Source organism: Equus caballus, chromosome 15 (genome assembly GCF_041296265.1).
Source record: "Equus caballus isolate H_3958 breed thoroughbred chromosome 15, TB-T2T, whole genome shotgun sequence".
NCBI classification, from domain to species: Eukaryota; Metazoa; Chordata; class Mammalia; order Perissodactyla; family Equidae; genus Equus; species Equus caballus.
The window spans coordinates 79527479-79554317 of NC_091698.1; the positions used below are offsets into that span (position 1 = coordinate 79527479).

General features: G+C 41.1%; 1 protein-coding gene across 15 annotated transcripts in view; it reads right to left on the reverse strand.

Moving 5' to 3' along the window:
• The window catches only part of LTBP1 (latent transforming growth factor beta binding protein 1), a 382661-nt gene that overhangs the window by 328858 nt on the left and 26964 nt on the right, over nucleotides 1-26839 (reverse strand). For all 15 annotated transcript variants that reach the window (XM_070236510.1, XM_070236508.1, XM_070236507.1 and 12 more), the window contains exon 3: nucleotides 9098-9395. In XM_070236510.1, coding sequence (XP_070092611.1) covers nucleotides 9098-9395 — 298 coding nt within the window. The remainder of the gene's footprint in view (nucleotides 1-9097; nucleotides 9396-26839) is intronic.

Here is a 26839-nt window from a genome sequence, read left to right on the forward strand (position 1 = left end):
AACTAATTAATTCAATTTTCAGTGCACAAATTTATTTCAACATAGAATAATCATATGGGAAACACTTGAACAGGCTCATTATTGAAGGGAAGGACATTCCTAGCCTTCTCCCTACTCCTCTCCACATCCGCCCACCCCTTCCTAACTCCCCCCAAGTAAGTTGCAATCAGAGTCCACAGGCCACTTTGTCTGGTGGGTGGGGCCATTGTATGTCAAAAGGTACTTACTTATGAGTGATGCTGACTTTTCAATCCCTAGTTCCATGAGGCTAAGGGCATAAGGAGAGCCAGGGCCCCTTCTGGTGCCTGGCCATCTCTAGGCTCTTGACTTCTTGGTTTTCCCTCTGGCCCCCACCACAAATGCCTGAGTGTGCTGGTCCTGAGATTTCAGAGACGAGAACTAAGACTATACAACTATGTACCAGGAGGCTTTGGGGAGAAAAAGGAAAAAAATAAAATCTTTAAAAAAATAAATAAATACTAGCTATTATTATTATTACATAGCACTAAAACATCATCCCGATATCTAGCAATTAAACTGGGGAGCAAGCTCTGGCCCAGCACTTGGCCCTTTTGAGTTGCAAACTCTGAGTTTCCACCCAATTCCTTACGTATCTTTCACCAGAACTTAAACCCAGTCAGTTGCCGGTTCTATCTCAAAACTACTCATGGCCAAGCTTTCCTCGTGGGACTCAGCAGGGTGCAGAAGGGTGAGGCACAAGCTATCTTCCCTCCTCTTCTCCTGCCTCTCCCAACCCCACCCCACGGTCCACTCTTAGACCCACTCAGGAGGAAAAAGTTCCTTGCTACCAGTTCCTCAAACATCTCACACCACCATTTTCCTCAGGTGCCTGTTTTTCTCAAATGACAAAATAGCACTGACCAACAGATACCAATATAATCAAACTTTACAGGAAGGATTATGAAGTCTTTCTCAAACACCCTGACATTGCTATATCCAGTTGGGCTTGGTTATCTGATGTATTCACAAAGGTCTTCTTCTGGAATTTCCACATATACCTACCTACACAGCATTACTCATAAGCATTGCCTCATAAGAGGCAAAAACTGGGAAATTTCCAAACATCCATCAAGGGCAGAATAATAAATTGTAGCATATTCATATGATGGAACAAGCTTTGGCAATGTTAATGCGAATTACAGCCACACACAACTGCATAGATGAATCTCAGCCGTAACATTGAGTGAAAAAATATGCTAAGATTCATTTATATATAGTTCAAAAACAGACAGAACTCGGGCCAGCCTGGTGGCATAGTGGTTAAGTTTACGTGCTCTGCTTTGGTGGCCCAGGGTTCGCAGGTTTGGGTCCCAGGCGTGGACCTACCACTCATCAAGCCATGCTGTGGTGGCATCCCACATAAAATAGAGGAAGATTGGCACAGATGTTAGCTCAGTAACAATCTTCCTCAAGCAAAAAGAGGAAGATTGGCAACAGATGTTAGCTCAGGGACAATCTTCCTCACACACACACAAAAAAAACAGACAGAACTGATCTCTGGTGTTAAAATTCAAGAGAGTAGCTCCCTTTGGGAGGAGGACAAGGGTAGATCCAGGAATAAGGGGGCTTTGTGGTGCTGGCAATGCTCTGCTCTTGGACGTGGATGGCACTGACATGCAGGTGCTATCATTTTGGTATAATCACCAGGCTGTGGGCACTTCTGACTTGTGTACTCTTCTGTATGTAATTTCAATTTTTAAAAAGTTTAAAACAAATGCATATGAAATGACAAAATCAGTCACTGGTTCAAAATTTTAGTTCTCATCCCATCCTTAAGGTGTCATTAAACGAACACTAAAACCTTCGGATTGAGTTCCTTTTCTTGAACTTTCTACCACTTTCCCTTTTTTTCCACATCATAAAACAGGGATCAAAACCTTCATCTCATGGACTTATTTGGCAGATCAAATACTACAAGGAATGCAAAGTAGTTTGCAAAATGTTCAGGGCTTTACAAAGGCAAACAGTATTATTCCAAGAGAAAAAGGTAACTCCTGTAATATAAATATTCATGGAACAATCCTCAGACAGGGATTTAGACATTATTAATATTTTTTTCTCAAGGCAAAACTCAAAACAAAAATGCATTAAACAAACATTTATTGTAACCCTTCTCTGCCTATGTAGATAAAGAGATGAAAGACTGGGTAGTGTGATGATAATGGAACCACAGGAAGCACAAAAGAGAAGGGGGGCGGTCGGCAGACTGGGGGGCTTTCACACTGAGAAAGGTCCCCCTTGTAGGCTGAGAGATCATTTAGGGAAACTGTCCATTCGAGCACTGACCATTTCGCTGGCTTCTTAGGTAAGTTCAGACAAAGTCTCAAATTTCAAGTATTAGTGCTACAAAAGGCTTAAAATTTCTCCCTAAAGTTTTAACTACTGGTGTAGTTTTATGAGTTTTTTTCCTTCAGGGGTAGTATAAGACTAGTCCAAACAAAGGGAATTATCTTACATTATGTTGTTGATGTTGCTGTTTATTAGGAGAGAATACTTCAAGGAACATTCCACAAAGGCTCGCATCCTTGTAGATATCACAGCATATAGTTTTTTTAAGACACAACCACAGTGACAGGAAGCTAAGAATTGGGTAGAGATAAAGGACAGAGCAGTACCCTCTTCTCCATGGCACAGACATCACTCAACACTGCTTCCTATCAACTGACCCATGGTAACCGTGAAGGACTCGCTTCTCAAGAACTTTGAAAGTGCAACCCATCATTTCAGTGTGAATTTAAAGGGCCTTCCCTATATTGAGAAAATATCTGGCATGCTATAAGCTCACTTGATAAATATAAAACGCATTTTAATTATCTCATCTTTTAAAAGAACATTTTCTACTTTGCTTCTTTTCTCTTCACCACATCGCTGGGAAGAAGATGATGGAGAAGACGGATAGTTAATACCATTAGATAAATTCAGTCCCCTCAACTGGTGTGAGACAGGACAAAACTAATTCTTCCAGAGAAACTAACCACCACCCTTTGTAACATCAGGACACCACAAAATGACGAAAATAGCCATCACCAGGGAAGAAAAGAGACTAGATGCATGTGAGCTCTCTAGATTTGACATCCGTATCCTGAGTAAAACCAGACTTCCTTCTCAAGCTCAAAGAGAGAGGACTGGGTACACTGTCTCCTGCAAAAGTGCTTCCTCTTTACACAGTATAGATAACAGCTCCCCATTTGGCAAAGCAGTGGTCTTTTGTACCAAAATTCTTTAAACAACCAAAAGATATCAGCAGCTAAAGAAGGCCCCTTACAACCTCTGCCTTGTGGTTCCATGGTCAGTACCTATAACACTCATCATGATCAACAAGAATAAAGACAGACATTCTACACAAGTCAAAACAGCCTCACTGAGCAGCACTAAGAGTTGAAAACAAACTTTCATGGGAAACTTCAACATATATGCAAAGAATAATATTGAGAGATGATGAAAAAGCTCTGGAAAGCTGAACAGTTTTGAATTTTGCTCCTTTGTGGAGTCTCCCGGCCATAACTTATAAGCATGAATACCTTTTTACAGATAGGACTAAAGACAGACCCCGGATGCACCTGTGACCTAACAGTGGCAATTGTTCAATGAATATGTTGACAGCTGCTGGTCAATAGCATCTGTAGGATGTAATTATGAGTGTAACCTGAAGTGTTACTTTGGCCTAAGGAATCCAGTATTATAAAGTGAAGTAAAAGTTCAAAGAATCAAAAAAGTGACTGCAGAAGCTTGTATACAGGAAGATGAGGCATCATTTGGTCTTTTCTTTAGCTCATGGAGTACCCATGATGTGGCCCACAAAACTGGAGAAAGGAACACCATAATAATAAAGTTCCATGAAAAGCATGAATGGAATTCCTAACTACAGCAATGACAATTGCCAGAATGCCCGGGGCAGGGTCTTTCCAAACCAATACTTGACCAAGTGGCCAGCCATGTACCACTCATACCCACTTGCTTTTAGTCCCTAATAAGGTACAGAGCATAATCTTGGCTATTCATCCATAAAGCTATGTCAGAGACCATCCATTCACCAAGCATCAATCACCTTCAAAGACCTTGGAGATCCATGACATTACCAAAGAAGTCTTCAAAAACAGCAGGATGGAAAGACCTCCACATCCTCCTTTTCTCCCACAGTCCCAAGCGTGTATCACACCTGATTCTCTTCTCCTTTGCCTCCCACGTTCAATTAGGTACCAAGGTTTTTTATTTACAATAGCTCGAGTTCACTTCCTTCCTCTACGTTACCAGCACTACCACACCCATTACAGGGACATCCTCCAATGACCACTGATTCTAACCTTCCAAGGCAGATGAAAAATCACAGCATTCCTCCTACTTGAAACTTTCCTTTGGTTTTTTTTTGTTACTCTTCATTACAGAAAATTTCAAAATATAAAAAGTAGAGAGAATTGTGTAAGAAACTTCCATGTACCCATCTCTAACTTCAATAATTATTCCCTCATAGCAAATTTTGTTCTCTCTATACCTCAACCCACTGGATAATTTCAATCAGAGCTCAGACATCATATAATTTCATCTGTAAATACTTTAACATGATTCTCCTCCTCACATAACTACAATGCCATCATCACTGCCCCCAAAATCAATAATCATTCTTTTATATCATCAAATTTCCAATGTCAGCATTTTCACGATTGTCCTATAAATCATCATTGTTATATTTTTCTTTTATTTACAGTTTGTTTGTTGGTTTTAATCAGGATAGACATAGGCCAAAGGTGATTAGTTAATGTTTCTTGAGCCTCTTTTAAATGATAGGGGAAAAAAAGGTAATGGAGGGGGAACCTATTTTGTTTTAGTATGTCTTTTTGGAATTGTTTTATTGAAATCTTAGTCTTTAACTTGGTTTTTAACCAATCTTTAAAACCTTTTCTCACCACTAGTCTTCATCGATATCAAGTTGCAATCAAATCATCTTAAATGTGGTCATTTTTAAATATGTCCAGAAATTCTTTGATATTTCTCCCTTCAAAGAGTGCAGCTTAATTCCACTTCCTTTGAGGGTGGACTTGACTTAGCGACTCGCTTCTAATGAGTAGAAAAGGTGGCAGTGAAGGTGTGTCATTTTCAAGACTAAAGACTAAAAAGGCACTGAGGCTTTCTCCTTGCTCTCTCCAGCGTGGGATCACTCGCTCTGGGAGAAGCCAGCAGCCACGCTGTGAGGACACTCAGGCAGCTCTGCAGAGAGGTCCATGTGGAGGGGAAGGGAAGCCCCCTGCCACCAGCCAGTGTTGGAGCTGAGGCCTCCTGTCAACACCCATGAGAGTCATCTTGGCAGTGGATTCTCCAGGCCCAGTCGAGTTGAGCTGCCCCTGCTGACTGCAATCTCACGAGACCCTGAGCCAGAACTCTCAGCTAGGCACCTCCTCCTGGATCCCTGACCCACAGAGACTATCAGTCAAGTGTGTTTTCCCGCTAAGTTTTAGGGAGATCTGTTGCACAGCAACAGATAATACACAATACTGTCTGACATCACATCACTGCCTTTCCTGGAAATGCCTTTCTTCTCCAGTTCTTTGTGTCCAAATTTAACCATCTTTTCAAGCTCACAGACCACCTTCTCCAGAGCCATCCCCGGACCTCCACTTCCGCAACACTCCAAAATCTGGAAACAACTGCTCTGATTCCCTAAAGAACTTTGTATCTGATTCTAAGTCAAGCCGTCTAAAGTTTGGCCAAAGGTAAAACCAATTCATCTAATACTCACCTGCCTAAAATGTGTAGTTTTAACATTACAGTTTTACTAAAGTAGCTGTTCCTCAAACATGCCAGGGACACTTCCGCCCCAGGGCCTCTGCCCCGCCCCCACATATCTTCATGGTTCATGGTTTACCTTCTTCAGGCCCTTGCTTAAATGCTACCTGCTCAGCAGGGCCTTCCCCGACAGCCTACTGAAACCACCAGAGCTCTCACTCATTCCCACCCACACACCCCCAGCATTCCCCACCCATTATTGCAGTTGTATTTTCTTCACACACTTATCACAATCTAACATAGGTTTAAATATGCCACTTATCAATCATCTCTCCATTGCCAGAGTGTAAGGACCAGGAAGGCAGACATTTTGTTTAACTGTTCAGAGCTACATCCTGAGCCCTAGGACAGTGCATGGTACATAGAATGTGCTCAATAAAAACTTGCTGAATAAATGATCAAGACTGCAGCATTTCACACACCACAGAATGGATGTAACACTAACTAAATATTTTGATATTTTAGGTGTCTTACGTCTACAAGCATTTTAAGGAGGCTTAATCCATCTCTTCTTTCACTAGATAAAAACAAAACAAAACCTTGAAACACCCTAAAGTAGGTAATCTTAAAAACAGATAACTTTAAAATTGCTACCTTTCTCAAAAATAGCCGAAATGGTCCTATCATATGTGGTTCCTTGGCAGTTTGGTTAAATATGATTTCAGGTGATCATGTCATTACCTAATGTCATCAGTGGGCCAACTGTGCTCCTTCCTTTGCATCCCTCTCAAGTTATAGCTCATCTATCACTTCAAAATCTCCTTAAGAGCAGAAGTGGATGTTGTACATCTTAATATTCCCTGCAGTACCCAGATAACAATGCAACCTATAAAAGTTTACTAAGAAAAATATCAGAATTGTTAGCATCTTAAGCTATTTCTTCTCCTTACCCAAAAGCACCCAGTAGGCACACCCATATACCCATGCCTGTAACAATGCTATCATAAAAAGCATCTTCACTCAGCAGATGAAGTCTCTGAAGCAAATTATCCAATGACTTTTATTTTCTCAAAGCCCAGTTAGAACGGAAACCTTAGCCTCCTCTTTGACTCACAAGGTTGTTGTTAAATTACTCTGCTGCTACCAAAAAAAGAAGGAAAAAAAGGTTCCTCCTTTACTGGACATCTGACATATGGTTCTTACGAACAATCCATATATACACAACACAGAAGGTCAAATTCTAACAGCGGATGGTGACAGTCAAGATAAATGATGTCACTTGTAAAGTACTTCACAGTTTATATAGGTAATAATACTAAAAAAAATTGCAATAAACAGTAATCTGACTCTTGATTGCCAAGGCATAGTTCAACACAAAATCAGTCTTCGTTTTTAAGATCCAGAACAATGCTGGAAGAGAGATGTCTAGCTATGATATCATCAAAGCTTTACATCATTTCAAGGATACACAGTTACATTTATGTTCTGGCACAAAAAAACATGACTATCCTTTAGAGAAGAGGTCAGCAAACTACAGCTCACAAGCCAAAGTTGGCCCAGAGCCTGTTTTTGTATGGCCCACAAGCTAAGAATGATTTTTACATTTTTAAATGGTTGGAAAGAAATCGAAATAATGGATGACATGAAATTTATAAGAAATTCAAATTTCAGCATCCATAACATTTTACTGCAGCGGTCACACTCACATTTACACATCATCTACAGCAGCTTGTGTGCTACGACAGCAGAATTGAGAAGCTGCAACAGAAACCATATGTCCCACAAAGCTGAAAATGTTTACTCTCTAGCCCTTTAAAGAAAAAGTTTGCGACCTTCAACTCAGGGCATGGATGCTGGATCCTGACTGCCTTCATTTAAAGCCTAACACTTATCCTCCTTATTCTGCCTCCATTTAAATCCTAACACATTATTATTACTCACTTATTAACTCTGTGACCTTGAACAATTTACTTAACCACTCAGTACCTCAGTTTCTTCATCTGTAAAATTGGGTTAATAACAGTACCAGCCTTTTGGGGTCATTGTGAGTTGTAAATTAATACATCCAAAGCCTTTGAAATAGTACTTGGCATACAGTAAGCCATTACTAAGGATTAGTTATAGCTACCATTCCTTCTTCTTGAGAGCTGCAGGATGTGTTTTCTAATTGAAGTGCTAGCAAAGTGGTTAGATTTCAAACTAGTCTCCCAGATCTATTTATCACAGCAGAACAGAAGCATGAGATAAGAAGAAACGAGAGAAAAATGAAGAAAAACAGAAGATTAAGGAGAGAAGAAGAGGAGACAGGAAAAAGTTATAAGGACCCCACTCAGCAGGGAGAGTAGGTGGCCTATTCAAGAGGGAAGCATCAATTAGGATAATTTCATCTATAGTAACAGATTAAATAACTTCTGTGGGCTGACTGGATACTAATCACCATGTGGAAGCTATGCTTAGGCGGGGGAAAGCATCTGGAATTCTAAGCAAGAGACTTACAAACGAAGTGCTGGGTCAAGCCCATTTTTAAGTTGAGAACTTCCTGTATTTTACATTCCTAGACAAACGACAAGTGATAGTTGCAGTAAATTCTGAATCTGGTTATCCATGGAGAGTAGCTAATTAAAAGGAAACCATTTGTAGAAGGACCCTGTGCAGCCGAGGGGCCGCTCCTAAGGTAACCCAGAGGAGGAAGGGACAATCGTTCTTATCCATGAGTTCTCATTTTGTTCAGAACAGCACTCACTTCCTAACGCTAAGAAAAAACCATGTTCCCATAAATAGAACACAAGCTCATTCACCAAAAATGGACCTGCATGGCAACTGGGAGGTAAACATGGTGTTTATAGAAGATACACTTAACCTGCTACCGAGGTGGAGAAATTCTCTTTCAAAAAGTGAGGACTCACTCTCGTTTGAATACCTTCTCTGTGCAAAGCTGAGTTCCTACCTTTTCCATATATCTTTAAAAATCACACTCACTGTTTCTTTTTAAATTATTATTTCAAAACTCTAGAGCACCCCCCACCCGAAAAAAGTATTTGTTAACTGACAACTCCACCACAATCAAACAGCTATCTTTATTTTTCCCTTCCAACCTTGATCCCTATAATCCTCACTATTGCTGTGGTTTATGCTTATGGTAAACCTTCCCTGCAGAGGCTAAACACACATATCAAATATTTTTAAGAGACTTGATGTGTCAGCATAATATGTAAAGCCTTAAGGAAAGGAAAGAAACACATTATTATCCAAGTGATTTCTGCAAACGGTGCAGGAAAAGGAGAGTGATTTAAAGCAAGGCAACAAAGAGATAATTAAGATGCTCCCAGGCTAGAGGCAAGTTCAAAACACTCACTGAGAATGTATCTGCTGGGAGAGTCCTACTGAAGGCTTTGGCTTGAGGGTCAAGGTCATCTGGGCCATGGGACTGACTCTTGGGAGAGTGTCTGCCTTCTTAGATGAAGTGTGCTTTGCTGCTGGCTCAGGAGGGACCCAGGAGGAAGCAGCTCCGGGACTCTGCCCTCCAAGGACTGGTGATGAAGTGTCCTGGGCAACTGTTGTCTCACAGGCTTGGCCCTTGGTCCCTGGTTTACACACACAGAGTTGAGGCCGGAGACACATCCCTCCATTCTGGCACGGTGGGACACAGCTTGCTGCAGAAAGACAATATAAGACACAGCTTTGAAGGAAAGCATTGTAGACTTCAGTAATTCTTCCAAAGGCTTAACAGTAAAATCAGGATGTTCCCCAATAAAATAAAACCACAGTTGAAGACACGATGACAATGATGACAGCTAACATTTATTAACAGCTTCCTATGTGCCAGGCACTGTTCTAATACATAGCAACAAATTTAATCTCCAGCAACCGCCTGAAGTAGATATCTCGCCCATCTTACTGATGAAGAAACAGACACAGGGATTATCTAATTTGCCAAAGGTCACAGAATTACTAGTAAATAGAAGAGATGGGATTTGAATCCAAGTGAACTGGCTCCAAAGTCATCCTTCTGAACCACTTTACCACAGCTGCCTCTACAAGGAAAACAAGAAAACGCTCTGCTCTTCCTTTTAAGTTGTGTTCTGTGGCTTAAGTTTAAATTTTAGGTATCCAAACAAGATGTGATAAAAAACAAAAGCCCAAGCCCAAAAAAAGCTCAACTACAGACTCCACCTTGCACAAACTATGAGAGCTTGGAAAGACTGTTTAGTCCAACCCACTTTTTTTTACATAAGAGAAAAACCAAGGGCAGAAAGGTAGAGTCACCCAATACATACTTTTATACTTAAAAAAAAAAAAAATGCCAGTACACTGTACACCATCCCTAATTTTATAAGGAAAAGCAACCAAAAAGAAACAACCTCTTGGGGCTGGCCCAGTGGCATAGTGGTTAAGCCCGTACGCTCCGCTTCAGCAGCCCAGGGTTCGCTGATTCAGATCCTGGGTGCAGACCTACACACCGCTCATCAAGCCACGCTGTGATGGCATCCCACATACAAAATAGAGGAAGAATGGCACCGATATTAGCTCAAGGCCAATCTTTCTCACCACCGCCCCCCAAAAAAAGAAACCACCTCTTTATCTCCTACTTGCCAGGATGCGAGTACTTTCAATCATCAGACTTGTGGGTCAAGTGGAGTTTTAAAGTGAGCAGTACTCTGGGTCATGGGTAAGCGAGGGCTTTTATCATAGGCAACGCCCCATGGGATTTTAGGTGTTACTGACTTGTTTCATTAGGTTAATGTCATAGTCCTGTGGACATGATTCCTTCAGTCCTTTATTTGTCCAAATATATTTATTTGTGCCAACCTATTGCTATCAGTCCACTTTTGACTCCAACTCTTGGTCTTGTGGCAGATCACAATACTAAATCTCCCACAAAATTCAATGCAAGATGGAGTCCACAAAATAATTACAAAATAGCTGAGAGATATGAACCAGAGAGGAGGCTCAGTTATGGAAAAGCCAAATGACCAAGACCTGAGAGCCCTAAAACCTCCTGATTTTCTATAAAAGAGAGAAGATACTTTTCCCATCTTCCTAATACAATTCCTATTACCTACAGCAAATAATGCCAAGAAACGGCCCTCAAGAGTCAGAACACTAGGTTGAGAAATTTTCCAAAAGTTGGGGAGTATTCTTAAAAAAAAGAAAAGAAAAATGCAGCCAGCTGCCTAGGCGACCTTAGGGTAAGTTACTTAACCTTGGGCGCTGCACCTGTATGTGTTTGGGGACAAGGGAAGGGCAGTAGCTGCTTGTTCTAAAATAGCCCCCAAGGGCTCTTCCCATATTAGGCTTCTAGAATTCAAAGTCAAAAGCTATGCACTTCTAGAGTTCACGATTCTAATTTATCAGCGTTTCCCTGGCTGACTGATGGTCATCAGGTCCTACTCAGCCATGGTTATTAATGGAATGTCACAGGAATGGAAAGGGGCTCCACCCAGAGAGAGCAGAAGTGGCCACGAGAGGGGACTGGACTGGGCTCTGAGAGCTGAGCCTCTGCCAGAGATCACCCCCCACCCCCGGCACCTTCATGTATACATTCTCTTCATGCTTTCAATTAGGAACGTGTTTCAGTTTAACATCTGAGAATGATTTCCGCTTCTCTTCCCTCCCAAGGTGTACTGCAAAGTCTACTCATCTACCAGGAAGGCTGCACAGAGCAGCTTACAAAAGCTGGTACCTAGATGGAGGCCGAGGACTGAAATCTTTCAAAATACCACCGAACCTGTGTATCGAAGGACACGGAGGGATTCGAAGGGTAAAAGGGTACTGATTTCTTTTTTTTAATTTTTCTATTTTTGCTCATGGGAGGGTGAGGGGGACAGGGAAAGAATAATAAAAGATAAAACACTTTAAACTCACAAAAGTCTTCTACTGGAAGAAAAAGAACACGTTACATAACGGATTGACTCTATACAATACCACCCTTTTCCAGTAAATTTTAAAAGGACGATAAGAGAACGACTAGACAATTTTCTCTTCCACCTACCCCAGTGAGGCTGAGGCCACAGCCCCCTGGAGCATGCAGACAGGAGAGGAGGGCTTGAAGAGGGGGCCAGATTCCTAATTGCCAAGACAAGGCCCTCATGTGACACGAATAGCAAATCTCACGTCCCGCCAGCAGATTTTATCCAGCCATTTTTCCTACGAAATTTGGACCTCATGCAGCAATGGTTCTCACATGGCACTTCTCCTGCTGCTCAGACCAGCAGCGGCATCACCTGGCAGCTCTTTCAAAATGTACATTCTCAGGCTGCCCCAGGCCTGCTAAATCCAAAACAGGAGCCCAGCAATGTGACAGCCCTCCAGGTGAGTGTGATGTGCACTCAGGTTTGAAAAGCACTGACACGCGCCATTTCAAACTTCACCATCTCCCACCAGCAAGTTTTTGAGGATTTGTATTTTTACAATTGTAAGTTTGGTGATTTCACACTACCATTGCTTTCAATTTATTGAATTCTTGCTGTGATAAGAGTGTTTATCTTGCCCTTTTATTTTCACTGCAAAAAATAAAAACTTTTCCAAATTCTCAAGATAATTATGGGTCCCTCCCAAAAGTTTATACATTTGTGATCATCTACTTCACAGCCAACGTAAAAATGTGTAGGCATTTATGAGAAAACTGTTATTCTAAGTCAGGTGTTGAACTATATGGAATATTATAAGTAAATGTTACAGAAGTACTTTAAAAGTGTTTTTTTTCCACCAGTTGATTCTGCGTTTGCCTGGCCAAATGTGGTTCAACACAGTGAGGAAACACTACATCAAGATCTTATCAGTGGTTTGGGCTGTGTTTCTCAAGCTTTGCTGCGCATTAGAATTACCTGGGGAGCTTTTAAAATTCTCAGAACCCAGGCCTAACTCCAGGCCAACTGAATCAGAATCTTGGGGGCAGGGAGGCTCCGGCATAAGTAATTTAACTTTCCAGGTGACTGCAATGCGCAGCCAGGCTTGAGAACCAGTAGGTTAGGGAACAAAATCCTAATCCAGGGACTTGCTGACAGACTAGTCTTCCTAAAAGGCAGCTCTTTGAATTCCTTCTTCATTCAAAAACTTTCAACACATTTTAGCTGCCCATGAGATATATTCAAGACCCTCTACATCTGGTCCCAATACGCCTTTCCACCCTCATTGCGCCCTGGTCCCTCCATGCAGAAGCTTGCCACTCCTCGCCTTGCGCACAGGGTGCGCTGTCCTGGAACACAGACCCCTCAAGCTCTTGTGCATCTGAAACCTCCTCCTTCTCTATGAAGTCTTTCCCAAATGCCCACCCACCCCTACCATGATCTTTATATCATGTGAACTCCTGTCGTGTTTTCATCATTCCCTTTACATTTTGCAGGTACTGTCACAGATCATCATCTTTTAACAAACTCATTTCTTATTTCCCAATTAGATTATAAACTGTAAGGCCAGTTAACTGGCTTATGCAGAACTTCTTGTACCCTAGGATGGCAGCCTGAGCCTCACCTTGGTTGATTAACTGACGTGAAAGCAGAGCCACTCCTTTGCAAAGGATGCTGGGATGTAAGAACATTTGCAAAGGGAAGATCATCAGTGGGCTCCTAATCATTACATAATAACGTCTCCAACTCCAGACTTGGTTTGCGTGTTGTTCGATCAGTCTCCAATCCTCCAAAGATATTTTTTAATCAAAACTAATATTAAAATATACCCTGCTAATATGCAATGTCTGAAGTGGCATTTAAAAGTACATTATAGTTCCTTACTAAAGAAAAAGTTTTAGAAGCCCAGATCCAATGTGTTCTAGAAGAACTCTGAAGGGTAGAAACACTCCAAAACAAACTAGTCAAGGACTAACAGAAGAGAACATCACAAACGGCTGGTAGGAGCTGTGACAAGTCACCCAACCTGCAGTACAAATGCGCATTAAGGGAGTCAGCGTAAGAAGTTCAGGTACAGTAGACAAAAAGAGCTTCTGAGAGAGACTCAGTTTGTGAAAAGGAACCAGAGAGTTCTGAAGGGAGGGCGGCCACAATTCATAAGGTAGCTGATCCAATAAAAGTACTTCTGCTCCAGATGTGCACAGGGAATGAACCCTGTAACTACCCCCTCCCCCTACTCCAAACACAGAACAATGATTTTTTAAAAATTTTTCTAACTTAAAAAGATGGATTTCCACAGCTGGCCATGATGGAATAACTGTAACCAAACAAAGCCTTTTTGCCGTAAACCATTAGAAAACTGGATGAAAGATACAAAACAACTGTTTTCAGATACCGGGCAACTGGCAACAAGCAACTGTGAATCCTCCGAGAAGGAAATCAAAGAGGTGAGGCACCATCACCCCAACTGCCCATCTGCCGGCGGCTGGAATCTGCAGGTGAGAGTCCTGGAGAGCAGAGACCTGCACACAGAGACAGCCCAGAGACCTGCAGAGGCTGCCCTGAGCCTTCGCCTGATGCTAAGCTGCAGAGGCGAGGGGCGGAACATCCTGAGGCCAAACACCCAGGCCCGTGAGCTGCAAACACCAGTCCAGACCTGCCAGAGTGAGGCCACTCAGCAGAGACCCCAGAATTAAGCTCCTTTTAAGAGGAGAGCAAAACCTCAATATTGACATCAGGCAAGAAGAGTACACAAAAGAAAACTAGCACACAAATCACAGTTGTGAATATAGATGCAAAATACCTAAATATTAGCAAATCAAATACAGCAGTATTTCAAAACAGAAAAGCAAGCAGAATTCCAGAAATATAAGAATGGCTTTAATGTCAACAAATCTATCCATGAAATTCCCCATGTTAAAAAACTGAATGAGAATTTATTTCAATGAGTGCAGAAAATCTTCCAATCAAACAAAAACTGCTGGCAACTAGGAATACAAAGGGATTTCCCCATTCTGGTAAACAGTGCCTACAGTAATCCCCACAACAACTGGCACACCAAAACCTATAGCAAATATTATGAGGAAACTGTAGAAACATTTCTATCAAAGTTGGAAACAAGCTTAAATGCCCTCAATAACCTCCAGTGGTCAATGTGGTATTGCAGGTCCCAGCCAACATGGCAAAACAAGAAATAAAAGGTCTAAGAATCATGAAGGAAGAAACAAGTGTAAGTGTATCATTATTTGCAGTTTACCTAAGGGCCTATGTAGATAATCCAAAAGGTTCTACAAACCATTGTAACTGATAAGACAATGTGGTACTGGTTCAGAGATAGAGAAACAGATCAGTGAAATTTAACGGAAGGCTTAGAAACAGACTCAGATAGAAATGGAGGCTTGCAACATAATGGAGGAGATATAACAAATCTGTGGAGAAACAGTGGACTACTTAATAAATGGAAAAGAAACAGCCATCCATCTAAAAGAATTAAAATTAAATCCCTACCCACACAAGAATATAGATTCTAGCTCTTTAAAACCTTTAAAAGAGAACATGAGAGACTATCTTCATGATTTGGCGTAAGGGAGAATTTCTTAAATGTGAAACAGTAAGTAAAAATCAAAAAGGACTGATGTACTTGACTATATCAAAATTTAAAAGACCATACACAAAGTTGAAAGACAAATGACAAAGACACTTGCAATATATTTAACAAAGGACTAGTAAACAGATATATAAAAAAATTCCTAAAAATCAACAGAGAAAAAAATAGACAAATGATATGAATTGGCTATTCACAGATGATGAAATGTGAGTGTCAAATAAACATGAAAAAATACTCAACCTCTCTAATTATCAGAGAACTGCAAATCAAAAAATTACTGAGATGCAATTCCACACTCAACAGACCGGCACTAAGTCTGTTACAACCACGTGTTAGCAAAGATACAGGGAAACGGGAACTCTCATTTACTGCTCGTGGGGGTATATTTTACACTCATCTCTGTGAAACACAATTTGGCAATAACTAGCAAAGTTATAACGTGAAATCCCTAATACCCAGCAATTTCACTTCTAGGCTGTCATGTGCTTAAGGAGACATATACAGGAATGTCCACAGCACACCAATTATAGTAGGAAAATACTGGCATTGATAGATGAATTGATAAGCAAACTGTGGCATATTCATACAATGGAATACTATACAGCAGTTAAAATCATAGTCTAGATCTATACCTAGCCACATGGATGGATCTTAAAAATAACGTTGACTGAAGAAAGCAAATTAGAAGATGCCACTTTATGATACTGTTCTTTATATGATATTATAATAACTGTCCATGTAATTTTTTTAAATATATAAAAGAATATTATTTGTTTTTATGGATACATATGAAATCGACAAAAGCATAAAAACATACTGGATTCACTTAAAAAAAAGACAAGTAACAAATATAACAAGTAGACTGGTATCAACTGTGGGTAGCAGATACATAGGTGTCTACTATTGTATTATTCATACTTGTCTGTATATTTTTCAATTTTTCAAAATCAAAATAATTTTTTAAAATCCAACAAACGACAACTGAGAACTGATGATCGTTAAAACCTGTTCCTCAGGCACAAGGTGAAGGAGTGATGATGGGTACGAGGTTGATCGAAAGTGGCAGAAATTGCTGCCATAATAATGATGAACCCAGTGGGCAAATCCTGGGCTGCAGAAAGCTGACATTAAGACCTGGGTGAGTAGGACAGGCAAAAAAATCCTAGTCCATTCTGACTGCCAGGATGGTCTTCCAAAAACACTCTTTCATCACTTGAAACAGTCAAACTCGCCCCAAACAGTAAATACTCTCAGATTTCTTCCATATTTGAATCTTACTCCAGTTTGACAAGCTGATCCTAACGTTCTTTAAAAGTTCAGTGATTGTATTTTTAGGAAGTAACCCATGCCCTGAAGCTCAGCCTCTATTGCTTTTAATTCTAAAAAAGTAACTCTTGGTTATATTTAAAACTTCGTCCCAGCCCACACAGGGCAAACAGTGTGACTCTGTGCCCCTTGCTTTTCTCTGCAAACAAGTTGCAGCATGTCTACCCCATGTGTCCGGGGGAGAAATGTGAGTCTAACTGTGTCTTCTGTGATCAGAGACAGCAGGTGAGAAATTGCTTTGCTGTGTGTGTCTTCACAGTAATTCCCAGCTGCCCTTTGAAGTTATTCAATAACACTAAGTGTATCAGATCACAAGAAACATAGCATGAGGTCACACATTTTAGTCTACTCTGACTCTGTCTGCTCCTTGTACCAAACCCAAATAAATACTGTTCTTTCATAGTAAATGTCACTGGGTCTGCCTCCTCCAAAATCCCTAAAGAGCAAAAAATATTAGTACAACATCCAAATGCCTTTTTTGAATATCCAGCCTTGTGGAATAATGAAGAAATCCACTTAATTGAATTTTCTGGATAGGTAAACCATGCACCAACACAGTTATTAACCCTTATGGTTTGTGATCATTATGAAAATCCATGTGAAATATTTCAGGGGTGCGGGTGTGCTTTCATTGTTCTCTCTCCTCTAAGTCGGGCTGTCAAGAAGCACAGGCTTTCTCTCACTCTTTCTACGCCATTCACTTTTTTAATCTACTCTCAAGTGACAACTTAACCAAGCAGATAGTCAGATGGTTGAGCACAGCACAAATTACACGGAATACAAGTCACAGAGGTTGTGTGCAGAATCTCATGGCTCGATTACGCCAGGGTTTAATGCCTTTATGTCAAGTACTGAGCCCTCATCTGCCTAATTCCCCAGGATCTGTGTTCTGGAAGGCTGAGGTTCTCCAAGCTTGAGCTCAGCAGGACTGGCTTGTTACCATGTGATTTAATTTAAAAGAGGTGGTCAGCTGGGGCCAAACACACCCCTCCCAATGCCATCAATAACTGTGAAATCATTCACGGAGTATAACATAATTAAGTCATAAGTCATGTAATGAAAAACCACCAGCAGTTTTTCTGGATTCTGCTCTGGTCTTATTACTGCCGTTTTATAAAGTGGTTTGTGTTTTTCTAAGTCCACGGGAAAAAAAAAAAGGAAAAAGTTAAAAATATCTACAGTTTAAACTATGTAAACATTTAATTAAAAATAGCAAAAGAGAAAAACCAGAAAGAGATTTTCAGAAAATGCTATTACCTACAAAGAATTAATAAAAGTCATCTTTAACAAGTTAAGACCAAAATCCAAAAAGAGAAAAAAGGACAGAAATAGGCAATTAAGACAAAAGAAAATGCAATTAGTAATCAAACTTGTGGAGTAATGTCCAAATTAAGTCATCAAAAGAAATGCCAACTACAACAAGGAGATAAAATATTATGGTTGCTGAATTTTTTTTTAAAGACACAAAAATATTAATACAAAGATGATGGTAAAACGGTACAGGTGGGTTAGAAAGCAGTTTAACAACATGTTTCAAATATTTCAGTAGCCTCACTTCTAGAAACTTAACCTACGTCAAAAAAGGAAATAACTACGCGCATACATATGTCCAGCTGTCCACAGCAGTGTTATTTATACCAATGAAAAATTCAAAAGAAGCATACAGGTTAAGTAGAGTATGGAATTAGAACCATTCAACATTAGAATTACAAAGTGATGCTAAAAGTTTAAATGTTGATACTATTAGTATGAAAAAAACATGTTATTTCATTTTCCAGTCAGTCATGCATTAAGCGCCTTCTCTAATAATAGTATAATTTTATTTTGTGCACCAATGCTAGTACATATATATGATAAATACAAACCTTGGGTTTTACAGACTGTAAACTATTATGCACAGACTATTATTATAATGGACATCTTCACAGTTATTAGAAGGCCATATATTACTCAATAATAAATCTATAATCTCAGTGAAATCCCATCATATTATGTTTCTTTATTCATTATGTGAACATTGAGCCCCTCCCCGTTATATCCTAGCCCTGTGCCAAGAAGAGTGGATACAAAGATGAAGACAATAAATTTCCTGCTATCAAGGAGATCAGAGTCCAGCAGGGAAGACAGACAAGTGTAGAAAAAAAGTCACCATACACATCTGTCTTGGAATATAAAGGTAGAGAAGGAATGAGAAATGAGGAGCCCTAATTGACAATCAACAAATATTTGTGAATTATTATATTCGAGGGGCCAAAAAGGATACAAAGAATCCTTAGAATGGTTTGTTTCCATGAGGAGCTATAACAGGCCCCCTGCCCATGCTCACCTACTGATGGAAGCAGGCAGTGGGGTGAGATGAGGCTGGGCGCTGGAGTCACACAGATGTGAGTCTGACCCCCACTCCCCAGCTGTGTGCCCTTGGGCTAGTTGCCAAGTTTGACCTGCACCTTAGTCCTTCACTCAACAAACTGAGTGACAAGTTTCTGCTCATTTTGCCCCAGGCACAGCCACATGCCCTATGACCACAACTGTAGACAGGAAAACACCATCTCTGCCCCATGGAACTCATGGCCCAGCCAGAAGACCAAAAGGAACAGTGATCATAATCACTACCAACATTTTAGAAAGAGCAGAATGGTGTGCAGTGGGGGCCCATCTCTATGGGATTTAGGGTACTAGGAAAGACCTCCCTGAGATCATGAACTTAGTATCAGATGTGAAAGCTGAGAGAAATAAAAAACACATAGGCCTGGCCAAAGAGTGTGGGGCCAAATGTTAGTGGTGAAACCTGCCACAAAGCCATTAAGACGCAAAACGCAAATTGACTCTGATTCAGGAATGACTCTTCATGAGAGATGAGGTTCGGGGAGGGGGGGATGGCAAAGGAATTACAATATATTCTTTTTTTTTTTTTGAGGAAGATTAGCTCTGAGATAACGTCTGCCGCCAATCCTCCTCTTTTTGCTGAGGAAGACTGGCCCTGAGCTAACATCCGTGCCCATCTTCCTCTACTTTATATGTGGGACGCCTACCACAGCATGACTTGACAAGCAGTGCGTAGGTCTATACCGAGGATCGGAACTCGAAAACCCCAGGCAGAGGAAGCGGAACGTGTGAACTTAACCACTGTGCCACCGAGCCAGCACCAATATATTCTTAAATATGATGCTGATCCAGTATGATTTAATGTAATCAGCAGAGACAGTATCCTGTAAATCAGGAACAAAACATTGATGCCCATCATCACCACTGTAACTGAACGCTGTTCCAGATGTTCTAGTCAACTCAGTAATACATGGAGCAGAGGTGTGCCATGAGACAAGGCACCGCTCCTACACCGCCCAGGGGAGTGTCCACGAGTACAGACTTTCCATAAAGCAACTGGCCATATTTTAGGATCAAGCCCTAAAAACACACACGCCTGGTTGTGTTTTATCATTCCTAATCCAGGAAATTTTATATTCAAAAATATCCACTGCAGTAGACAATCAATGTGGTAAAAAAAAAAAAAATAGAAACACTCTACCCATAAAACAACAAGGAATAGATAAAAATCATGGAATGTGATAGTTATTCAAAACAATGTGTAAAAGACATTTTTAATGCCTTGGAATAAAAAACCTCCCACTCTCTAGAACTCATTCCAATGAGCCTTGCACCCCCAGCTGTCCACCGAATCTGCTCTTGTCAGAGTCGCCAGTGACCTCCAGGGTGCAAATCCAACAAGCCCTCTTCCTTCTTGACCAAGAGCAGCGCTGGCCACGGTGCTCAGTGCCCCCTTCCTCACCTCCTTCCTCCCTTGGCTGAGCTGTCACACCCTGCCAGCCTTCTCCATTCCTTACCCTCAACCTCTCCTCAGTCTCCCTCTGGCTCTTCTTTCTCTTCCTGATCTCCAACTGTTGACATTCCCCAGGGCTTCTTGGTCCTTAGACTCTTCTGGTGATCTCATTCAGTCCCATGGCTTTGATTTCCATCCAGAGATCATGAATATCAGATTTGTGCCAAAATTTAGATCTCAGGCCTTGTCCTCCTGTCTGAACTCCAGAGTTCCATGTCCAACTGCCTCCTCAACAGCTCCATGTGGATATCTAACTGGCTTCTCAAATTAAGATCATCTTGATTCCCCTCCCTCACCCCAAACTCCACATCTGGCTCGTCCTTACTATTCATCTCCTTAAAAGGCACCTCCATTCACAGAGTTACTCAACAAGTATATCAGTTCCCCAGGAATGCTGTAACAGGTACCACAAACTGGGAGGCTTAAACAACAGAAAGCCATTAGGTCACAGTTCTAGAGTTTGGAAGTCTAAAATCAAGGTGTCAGAGGGGTTGGTTTCTTCTGAGGACCGTGAGAGAGACCCTGTCCCATTCCTCTCTCCTAGCTTCTGGTAGCCTTGAGCATTCCTTGGTTATCCCAATGTCTTCTCATGTCTTCTCTCTACGTGTGTCTGTGTAATATTGGATTAGCACCACCCCCACTCCAGGATGACCTCTTCTTAACTAATTACATCTGCAATGACCCTAATTCCAAAGCAGGTCACAGTCCGAGGCCCTGGGGCTTAAGACTTCAACACAAGAATTGGAGCAGGGGCAATACTTCAACCCAAAACACCAGTTGTCACCGTATTTCACTCTCCTCTTTCTCTCATTCCACACATCCAATCCATCTCCAAATCTTGCTGGCTCTACATTTAAATACATCCCGAATCTAACTATTTCTCACCACCTTCCTTCAAACCGTTCTCCCAGCTAGCTAGTCCTTGCAGTCTGTTCTCACCAGGGCAGCCGAGGGATCCTGTTAGAACCAAAGGCAGATCACATCACTCCTCTGCTCCAAACCCTTCAGAGGCTTCCATCTCAGTGAAATGCAAAGCCCTTATTTCTACAGCCTGCAGGTGTCTGCCACCTCTCCCATGTCATTTGCTGTGGCACGTGTCACCCTGGCTCCCCTGCTTGTCCCTGGGCACATCACTCCTGCTTCCACTGTAAGGCCCTCGCACTGGCTGTTGCCCACCTGTAATGTTCTTCTCCAGCTATTCACAGGCTACCTTCCTCACGTCCCTCAGCCTCCCTTGTGACTGTGCACTCCAAAACAGCAGCCTCTTGGCCTCGACTCCCTTAGTCAGCCTCATTTTTCTTCAATGCACTTAGCCCTACCCAACATTATATATTTATCTATTCACTGTCTGTCTCCCCCACTAAAATATCAGCTCCACAGGGAGAGAGACTATTTTGGTCGCTGCTTTTTCCCTTGGGCCTAGAATAACGTCTGGCTCATAGAAGATAATGAGTAAATGTTGAATGAATGAACATGTGAATGAAGGCTGAAAGAAAAATAAATGCTAACATGAACTGTTTATCTATGAGTGGTGAAACTATTCAAGTTATTAATTTTTTGCTTATATCATATTATACTTTCCAGATTTTCTACAATGGCCGATTATTACTTTCACAGGATGGCAAAAAAAGTTAATTCACTTAAGGGCTAGTTTAAACGTACTTAAATTTTTAAGGGCTGTAATTTCTACACTCTAAACAATATGTGAGACAGAGTACCATACACTAGACTTTATGATAACTGTGCTATATTGGAACTTACATTATTTTTACTCTGAAACTTATTCCTAACATACCATGATTGGGTAATATGTCTAGCACTATTATTAACATGTTTAATCTGTTTGAAAAACTGACTTCTTTTATTTTCATCAACCAAAAATGTTAAACAAGAGAAGCTTTTCTGAAAATCAGACCAATAAAAAATAAGCTTTATAAGGCCAAAATCACTGCCAACTTGAGAATCAAGCATCTGAAATCTGGATTAAAATAAAGGGGAAAGAAAAAGACTGAGACAGAAAACATTACTTTGACTAGGGAGTGTCACCTGGTGGTAGAGAGACCATTGAAGCCAGGCAGCCCAAACCAAGCCCCAGCTCAAGACACTGACTGGCTGTGTGCCTTGGGTATATTTGTTTCCTTCTTTGCATCTCAGTTTTCCCATCTGTAAAATGGGAATGATAACAAGGACAATTTATATATGAATTAAATTAACATATTCAAAGCGCTTAGGACAGTGCCTGGTTCAGGGCAGCATTAGACAGGTGTCAGCTATTATTATCCCGTGTACCAAATTCATCCCACGTGTGCCCCAAAATAGCCTTTAAGGAAGCTTTTGAGGAGGAGGTCACATCTATATCTGGAATAGAATTTTATTTCCACCACTGGAACTTTACATTTACCTAAAACAGCCTTTCACAATAAACCAAACATAATAAGCTACCTTTTATTCTTTCTTTCCCACACCTAATCATGCAGAATAAAGCTGTGGTGGCAACTCAGTGACAGAGAACATCATTAAGCTAAAATAAAATATTATATGATTGTTCTCATGCTCAAGACTCATATTTCCAAACTCATTTTCTTAACTGAGTAAAGAATAATAGCTACATGTGAGACAGAACCTTTCAAAATTCCATGTGATTTATCTTGACAGCATTTAAGGTACGTTAAGGGTATTATGTGACTAAGGATGGGAACACCCTGGAAGACATACAATCCAAGCGTGCCAAAGCATTTTTTTTTTTTTTTTTTTGCTAAAATAAAAATGCTTGCAGATGTCATTGACGCCTGAGCATCACTGTAGAAGACAAACATTCAACAGGCTGTGGACACAGCCTCAGCTACAGAGACCACAGGGATTAGGCTCTTACACCCCAAAAGGGAGCCACAGTTGAAGCCTCATGGTGAAATATATGGCCATTCCTCCAAATGGAAGGAAGCTGCACAGCAGATGATGCTATTTGCAAACACTTAGTCCTCTGGCTACTAGCTCTGTTATTGTGAAATGTGATATAACCATTTTCGGAATTGAAGCTGAAATAGAACTGTGGACTTCAAGGGCCCATCAGCAAGCAGTTGAAAGGAACAAGCAAAGCTCTGTTTTCAAAACACTAATATATAAAATTAAAATTATTTAAATAGCTTTTCTCATTTCCGACATCCTTCTGAATGGAGAAATTATTCTAGTTAACATGGTGAATGTAAAATGCTCCTTTTATCCATACACTGGGCCTAGCTTTCCATATGCATGTAAATTGGTTTTTACTTAATTGCTCTCTAAAATCCTTCCCTAATCTCTGATCACCTCAGAAGTAAAAAAATGTATAATCAGCAAACAAGAGAAATTTAAATAATTATTAAGAGCAGAAATGAACAAGATTATCTTTCCGTTGGAAGTTGTCAACTTTAAAATAAATTATTTCCATCTAAAACACTCTGCCAAACTTGTTAAATAATGGATGATGATGATAATAGGATGTTACTGTTCCCAACTTCTTAATGTTTTTATGTTTCCCAAGAAAATAAATGATCCTAAGCTTTTAAAGATTAATCCAAGTAATTCTTTTTATTGCTCAAAATGTCATGAATAACCAACTTATCTTAATAGAATATTATTCGTCTCTGCTTTCCTACGAAGAACTGCTAAATTTTCTGCTAACCAATTCTGGAAAGACATAATTAACAGAAAGAAAATAAGGAAACTTCACACAACAATGCCGGAAGCAGAGATTTTAATAAAGCTGTGAAAAATACAATCATCAGGCATCTCTCACAACTGCCTGTTTCACAGATAGACTATGCAGTCACTTACTCTCAAGCCACAATCCCCCAAAGATCATGTAATCCTAGTACCTAATTTTTGTATTTTTCTTAGATTTCTTCCCATTATTTGTCATCACCAGCTCTTACCATGATCAGGGGCAGGCTTCTGTGGAATGAGAATGAGGAAGAAAGAGAAAAAAAGACTATTGTGGTTCTTTGTGGTAGCTAGCCTCTAAAGATGGTCCCAAAACCACCCCTCTGTCTCAACACATGCTGCTCCTCCCGCCAAAAGGTGGAGCTTCTGTTCCCTCCCCCTTGAATCTGAGCCAGGACTATGTCTGTTCTACCAAGGAAATGCCCAAGTGCCATTCTGAGACCTCCAGAGCCCAGGCATTCAAAGGGCCAGGAAGCAACACTTCTTCCCTCTTGGAACCCCAGCCACCAAATTATGGGGCAGCCCAAGCAATCACGTGGAGAGGCCCAGATGGAAGGGAACTGAGGCTCCCAACCAACAAGAGCCAGGATCATCTTGCGAGCCGTGCGAGTGTTCTATCTCGGAAGTAAACCCACTCTTAAGCTCCCCAAGCTGGTGCCACACGGTACAGAGACAAGCCGTCCCTACTGCCCTCTGCCAAATGGCAAAATCATGAGTAAATAAATGGTGGTGTTTGTTTTAAGCCATGAGGTATGAGGATAATTTGTCTTGCAGGAATAGATAGCTAAAACAGTCTTCCTGAAGAAGTCATCACATCTCATTCCAGGGCGTCTGCTAATGCCACCATACCCAATCACCCTGCCTTAACACTTCCAACCGCAGAGTGACCATGTCTTCAAAATAAAACTCAGCAGAGATGTGACTAATAACCTCCTGAGTCCTATGAAGCAGGAAGCAGACTGAGCACAGGCCTCCACAGCTATGCATTTTCAAGCACTGAATATGATCAAAGACAAAGCCAGCTTTCCACAGATTTCTTGGCCAAATTACCAAGCACAGAAAAATACTCACTTTTGATAAATACTAGCCACAACTGAAAACTATTTTTTAAATGTTATATATTTTACCACAATTTCTAAAATAATACACAAAAAACCCACTAAACGGTACACTTTAAATGGGTGAATTATATGGCCTGTGAATATCTCAGAAAAGCACCTCCAACAAGGGTCTCTACCCTGCAAACCAGGTCATCTTTGAACAGCTCTATCTTCAAACGACTTCTCACATTGACGTAAAATATGCCTGCCCACAGCTTCCTCTCATTGACTCCCCTTCATATAGTAATTGAAGAAAGCTCTCCCAGCCTGCCTGGGACTTCCTTTCTCCCGACTCAGTAGACCCATTCCTGAGCTACTCCTCATGTAGGCACTGTTCCAAGTTCATCCATCACCCAGATGCACAGCCTTGAGGATCTTAGAGCACGTCCCAGTGTTGGAGAAGAGCGTGAGCTTTAGAGTCAGAATGCCTGGGTCTATTCTGAGCTCCATCGCTTACTGGACACACAACCTTTAGCAAGTTATTTAACCCTTTTAAGTTTCAACTTCAACATTTGTAAAATGGGGATAGTAGGCAGAAGTCTTACTTTGGGGAGGAGTAAGGCAGGGAGTTAAATCAGCACCTGAGATGAAGAAAATCACCTGTAGTCAAAATAACTCTTGCAAATCTACTCAGCATAGCCAACATACTGTCTTGCAAAATGTCTTTCTGCATTTGAACAAGTCACCATTTCTTTGCTTAAAGACTCTCTCTCCCTCTGCCAAGCACATGCAGCCATTCAAGCTCATTAAGCATGAATGATGCAACTCCACTCTAACAGAACCTACCTCAATGTTAAGCAACTAGCACAAGATATGGAACCCAGAAAGCCCACCAAAATTATTGTTTTTTTTTTTAATCTATTGTGACTCTAGGAGGGAAGGAGAAAATCTAATCTGATGTGTCAAAAGTGGTCAGCCCAGTGTGGAATAGGGAACACCTACAAGTGGGACAGACAGTGCTAGGGATGGTTTTTTAGAATGTCATGCCCGGGACCTCTTTTATGTTTTTGATTATCTTCTACTTCCTTCAGTGGGCAGGATAATCCACCCCCAAGAGCACTGTGGAGAAGAGACCCCGGTCCTAACCTTCCAGGGTCCCCCAAACACTGCCTACCAGCGGTTGTGTTCACACTCACCTGTAAGTGTTCATCCTAATTCTCGGCTCCGGACCCCTCCTCCGAGGCAGAAACAGGGAAAGTGGTTTTGCCTGACCCCAGCCCACCAACTATTAAACACAATTTCTTTTCACCGTCCCACAGACACCTGCCCCGTCAGCTGCACAGATGTAATTACCTTAACTAAACTCTGCATTTGTCCAAGGGTAGTTAGTGCAGTCACCCAGGTGTACTGTTCAAAACTGAGATATATTCCACCACTAGAGCTGAACCACTACAGAGGTTAAGAAGCTCAAGGGCTATTTATTTTTGTTACCATAATTATGGTTATTTGCCCGGTCAAAACATTCAACAACTGAGGGGGATTTCCCAACAGTGACTGGTGATAACCTTTGACCCCAACAGCAGGGAGCAGGGACCATGTGCCTGTGGCTGCTTAGTCACTGGGGGGACACTTCTCTCTGCCTTACCACCACGCCCAGCTCTGTGCAAGAGTGCAGGACTGGAAAGAGGGAGTCCTTAAAAAGACCATTTAATCCAGGACATTTTTGTCCTTTTACGAC